The following is a 5,299-nucleotide window of genomic DNA, read 5'->3' as shown; positions in this document are numbered from 1 at the left end:
ATCCTCATGTTGTCCTCATGTTGTCTTCATGTTGTCCTCTTGTTGTCCTCATGTTGCCCTCATGTTGTCCTCATGTTGCCCTCATGCTGCCCTCATGTTGTCCTCATGTTGCCTTCATGTTGTCCCCTTGTTGTGCTCATGTTGTCTTCATGTTGTCCTCATGTTGTCCTCATGTTGCCCTCATTTTGTCCTCATGCTGCCCTCATGTTGTCCTCATGTTGCCTTTATGTTGTCCCCTTGTTGTGCTCATGTTGTCTTCATGTTGTCCTCATGTTGTCCTCATGTTGCCTTCATGTTGTCCCCTTGTTGTGCTCATGTTGCCATCATGGTCAATGGGAAGACAACACAAGGGTTATGGAGCTTTATAGTGAGTTTCACTCATTGCTTGTCCGTCCTTTACTGTTTTGATTCCCTCTGTTATAAATACATAAAGTCCTAAGATGTTTTCATAGTTCCTGGTCTGGACTATAGGACCAAAAGATCCAGCAGGCACTAACACAGGACTCATTTCTTGTTGGCGTCTTACATAACAGCCTGTGGGCGTATACATAAAGGCCAGAAAATATCTCGACACATGAAAATGAGTTAGAAATGATGTGGACAGAACATTTCTCTGTTTCACATGCATGAGTTACATGATAGATATACAAGATGTAATGCATGAGTTACATGATAGATATACAAGATGTAATGCATGAGTTACATGATAGATATACAAGAATTAATGCATGAGTTACATGATAGATATACAAGATGTAATGCATGAGTTACATGATAGATATACAAGAATTAATGCATGAGTTACATGATAGATATACAAGATGTAATGCAGGAGTTACATGATAGATATACAAGAATTAATGCATGAGTTACATGATAGATATACAAGATGTAATGCAGGAGTTACATGATAGATATACAAGATGTAATGCATGAGTTACATGATAGATATACAAGAATTAATGCATGAGTTACATGATAGATATACAAGAATTAATGCATGAGTTACATGATAGATATACAAGATGTAATGCATGAGTTACATGATAGATATACAAGAATTAATGCAGGAGTTACATGATAGATATACAAGAATTAATGCAGGAGTTACATGCAAGATATACAAGATTTGATGCATGAGTTACATGATAGATATACAAGATGTAATGCATGAGTTACATGCAAGATTTACAAGAATTTGAGAGAGTTTGCCCAGTTGACATGGAAACGCGAACAGCTTTTGAGATTAAGAGTTAATTCTCAACGGTGACATTAGAGCTCCGAATTATCATAGATGATAATTCTCTGTATGTTCATTTCAATGAGCAGCCGTTTCACATTGTCATTTGATTTCCTGCTATGTAACGGACTCCCAGACTATCTCCATGTGCAGCTTTTCATGCGATGGGGAACATGGATTGTGTGTATTGGTTTTTTCTTTCACCTGTAAAATGAGAAGCTGTAGTATCAGAGGCCTGTGATGGGATCACGGACTGTTTATGGGCTGACTTTTGTGTATTATTTCCTTTATAAGTGGCGTGGTGATGGATGTGTTTATAGAAAGGAGACTGGGACGTGACGTGGGGGGGGGGGGGGGGTTTGGCGTTTAGGGGGCTCTGTTTCTGCAGGCTTGCCAGATGAAGTCAACATGCGGGCTAAAGTGTGTTTTCTCTGATTATCACTTGGGATTTGGGGATTTTTCTCTGGACGACTGCTTCATCCCTTCAGGCGAGGTTGTGTTAGTCACCTGTGGGACAGTTATTGACGCCACGCTCCACCTGGCATCTTGGGGGTTTATTTTCAAATTTTCTAGTCTTCATCCGGTCTATTTAAGTTAAATGAATGACATTTGATCTGCTGGGATGTTGGGGTTTGGGGGTTTAAATGTGTGTGGGAGTCTATCTGCTTATGTTAGGGTTAGGGGTTAGTTTAGTTTAGTTTAGTTTAGTTTTTTAGGGTTAGTTTGTTTGGGTTAGGGTTAGTATGTTTGTACAAAGGAGTTGTGTATACGCACACAACCTTTAATAAAGATGATGGATTCATAATATACGCCATACATCTATGGTCTTCCTTTAGTCTATGAACATGTTTATTAAGTCCACTTAAAGACAATTAGAGGGTTTATGGTGAATGATTTCGGTAAGGAGGTTAGACCGTATTCACCTCGGCAGATATCACATACTTTATATTTTGCGTGATGTACTTTTGGTGTAAGGACAACTGTTACAGCCCTTGTAATAACTATCTATTATAGCCCAACTATACATTCTTACCTAAGGACCTTTCTTCCAACCCTGATCTTTGATGGTTGCTTGTGTAGCCAGGTCTGTTATGGTCCCTCACCTTTGAAAACAAATCTATCATTTGAGACTACTCGGTTCCATGATCCCTGGATGGGTCTGGTTTTTCCTCTGGCTCATATTGTTTCCCTAGGTCTCTTGGAATCCAGATCCTATCACATGGCTGCAGGTTTGGATGGGGGATCTGTTGTTGCTGAGAGCTGCTGAGGTGCAGGGTTTGTGCTGAGTTTGTCTGATGTGAGTCGCTGTGAGCCGGGCGGAGGTCTGGGACCATTTACAGCCCTGCGTGTCAGCTGATGGTCATTAACGTGCATTTTGAGTGGCATGTTTGCTTTACTAGTGACGAGTCCTGTGGCTCAATGGTGGCTGGCTTTCTAAAGGCGGGTTCCAGATGAACTGCTCCTCACCGGGGGGGGGGGGATGGGGGGGGACAGTAAGCTGTGGTACAGTCGGACAGTTTCCAGCTGATTCCTGCAGCCTTCAGGCTGAACAGGAAGTCACACAAACACTCACATCCTGTTAGGTCCAATTCCGATTTAATGAACTGTTATCAGGCCCAAATATCAGCTTGTACACAGTTGTTTTTATAAAATGCTCTACATGTGATAAAGAGAAGGACTAGACCGGACTCTGGGATGTTACTTGTCTCCCAGGTCTTTCATAAAGAGCAGGTCTAGACAACATGAGGACTACATGAGGATCACATGAGGACAACATGAGGGCAACACAAAACTAGAAGGACACTAGGACACAAGCACAAGGAGACAAGACCCAGACTATCAAAATAAAACAGGAAACAGAACATACAGACACTCAGGGGGACACAAGACCGGAACTACAACACAAGACCAGGAGGACACTAGGACACAAGCACAAGGAGACAAGACAGGACCGAATAAAACATAGAAGGAGAAGAAGAAACCAAAGCTTATCTTCTATTCTTACTGTCTTATCTTCTATTATTGAGAAGTAGAAGCTGACCGAGACTTTCTCAGACTCACTTGATGTTGTTTTTCTTAATAATCCTAAACCCGTGTAAACCCGGGTGGTGTAGGGAGTCCAGGACTATCCACCATCTATGACACATTGGTATCTACGTTGTTGGCACGGCATCACTAATGCATTATGTCATCAACCGGGACCATAATTGTGTTTCCTCCTGCAGGTCCACCCGGGCCAAAGGGAGCGAAGGGAGATACTGGACCACTTGGGCCCCCCGGGATTCCTGGGGTGACAGGCTTGAGAGGTGGGTGCAACCAGACCACGATTGTTGGAGCTGGATCCTGCTCCGGTCTCAGGGTTCAGTCTGTCAGTAGTCAAAGTCTCAGACGTGGATGTGTGAACCCTTTTTATTACAGAGACAAATACAGAGGCAAGCTAACAGCTCTCCCCCAAATTTGTCTGTCTCTCTGGCTCTCGGACCCCCAGTATTATCTCACAGAGGGGGGGGGGTCTTTAGACCACAGTAATGTGTGTGTGTGTGTGTGTGTGTGTGTGTGTGTGTGTGTGTGTGTGTATTTGTTATCTTTCAATTGGAATGTGACTTTATTATACAACAGAAGTATTGCAAAACAATTCAATAACAAACAACAAACAACGAACTTTATACTTATAACAACAAACTTAATGCATGACCAACATGTCTTCATTTATGTTGAAATAATGCTTTTACCTTTTAGCTTGAATGTATAACGCAAATCACACACAATGTTTAAACACATATAACATTTTAAATTCCAACATCGTTCATCAATGAATTGCATAAAAATGGCCAAACAGTTTGAGATTTGGGTGAAAACACTCTTCTGCGTTTAAGACCAATAACAAGCCCGTGTCTGTGGCCTGGATGGTGAAGACCACATAACAAAGGATGCATCATTTTATTTCACTTAATTCTGATTTAATAACCACAGCGTCCCTCGTCCCTTTCTCTGCCCTCGTTTTCCCATCTCCACACTCAAAATTAAAAATCAACACTTTTTTTTTAATGCTTTTTATAGAAGTTTTTTACTTTTTCACATGTTTTTGGGCCTTTTTTCAACAGTTTTGATGCTTTTTTGAATGTTTGTTTGTCTTTAGTTTACAATTATTTTTGGAATTTGTGTCATGTAATATAGAGATGCCCAGAAACCATACAGTAATTATACAATACTATCACTTCAAATCCTTTCATATTCCTTTTAATATGTTCATTTTAAATTACATTCAGGTGCATTAGGAATGCAGTGAGCATGGAGAATGAAAAATAACTCCTATAATCCCCTTAAGAAAACAAAGCCCCGGACTCTGGATGGTGGATTGTTTCCAGACTGGTTCTGGGAGGGTCCAGAGGGACGGCTCATCTATATCTGTCTTGTAGGTAATTCCCCCCAAAACCACAACATTGACCTTCATCCCGACAGATCTCACACCCGTGTAACATCCGCTATCGCGGCAGAAGGATAACAACAACAATGAATCCTGATGTTTTTGGGACCCTTTCCAGCTTGGTAGGTCCTGAACCATCAGCCCTCAGCCCCCCCCCCCCCCCCCCCCCCCCCCCCCCCCCCCCCCCCCCCCCCCCCCCCCCCCCCCCCCCCCGCCCCCCCGGTCCACATCCATCCCACATCCCCTGGCCGAGGAACTGCAGCTCTCACGTTTCCAAGAAGCATTATTCCCCCTCGCTGCTGCTATAGTTCCAGGAAGAAGGGAATAAAAACAACGTCTACCTCTAGAGAAGGACGAAAAATGGCTGTTTGATATTTAACATGAAAGCAAAGCAGAGTACATGGTGTAAGGAACCGAGAGGACGGTGGACGGAGGACAGAGGACAGATACTAGTGATTATAGGGGACATTTCCTTTAAATGTCAGCAATTTAAAATGTATCTTAGAAGTGATTCATTGTCTGTGATTGTGTACATATTATAAAACAGCTTTTATTCCTCATGTTGTCCTCATGTTGTCCTCATGTTGTCCTCATGTTGTCCTCATGTTGTCTTCATGTTGTCCTCATGTTGT

General features: G+C 42.3%; 1 protein-coding gene across 1 annotated transcript in view; it reads left to right on the top strand.

The window, feature by feature from the left end:
• LOC117961812 (scavenger receptor class A member 5-like) overlaps window positions 1-5,299 on the top strand; it is a 30,102-nt gene that overhangs the window by 20,935 nt on the left and 3,868 nt on the right. The window contains exon 6 of the mRNA XM_034900748.1: window positions 3,466-3,546. Coding sequence (XP_034756639.1) covers window positions 3,466-3,546 — 81 coding nt within the window. The remainder of the gene's footprint in view (window positions 1-3,465; window positions 3,547-5,299) is intronic.

Source organism: Etheostoma cragini, chromosome 18, assembly GCF_013103735.1.
Source record: "Etheostoma cragini isolate CJK2018 chromosome 18, CSU_Ecrag_1.0, whole genome shotgun sequence".
Lineage (NCBI taxonomy): Eukaryota > Metazoa > Chordata > Actinopteri > Perciformes > Percidae > Etheostoma > Etheostoma cragini.
This window is presented reverse-complemented; position numbering and strand designations above follow the sequence as displayed.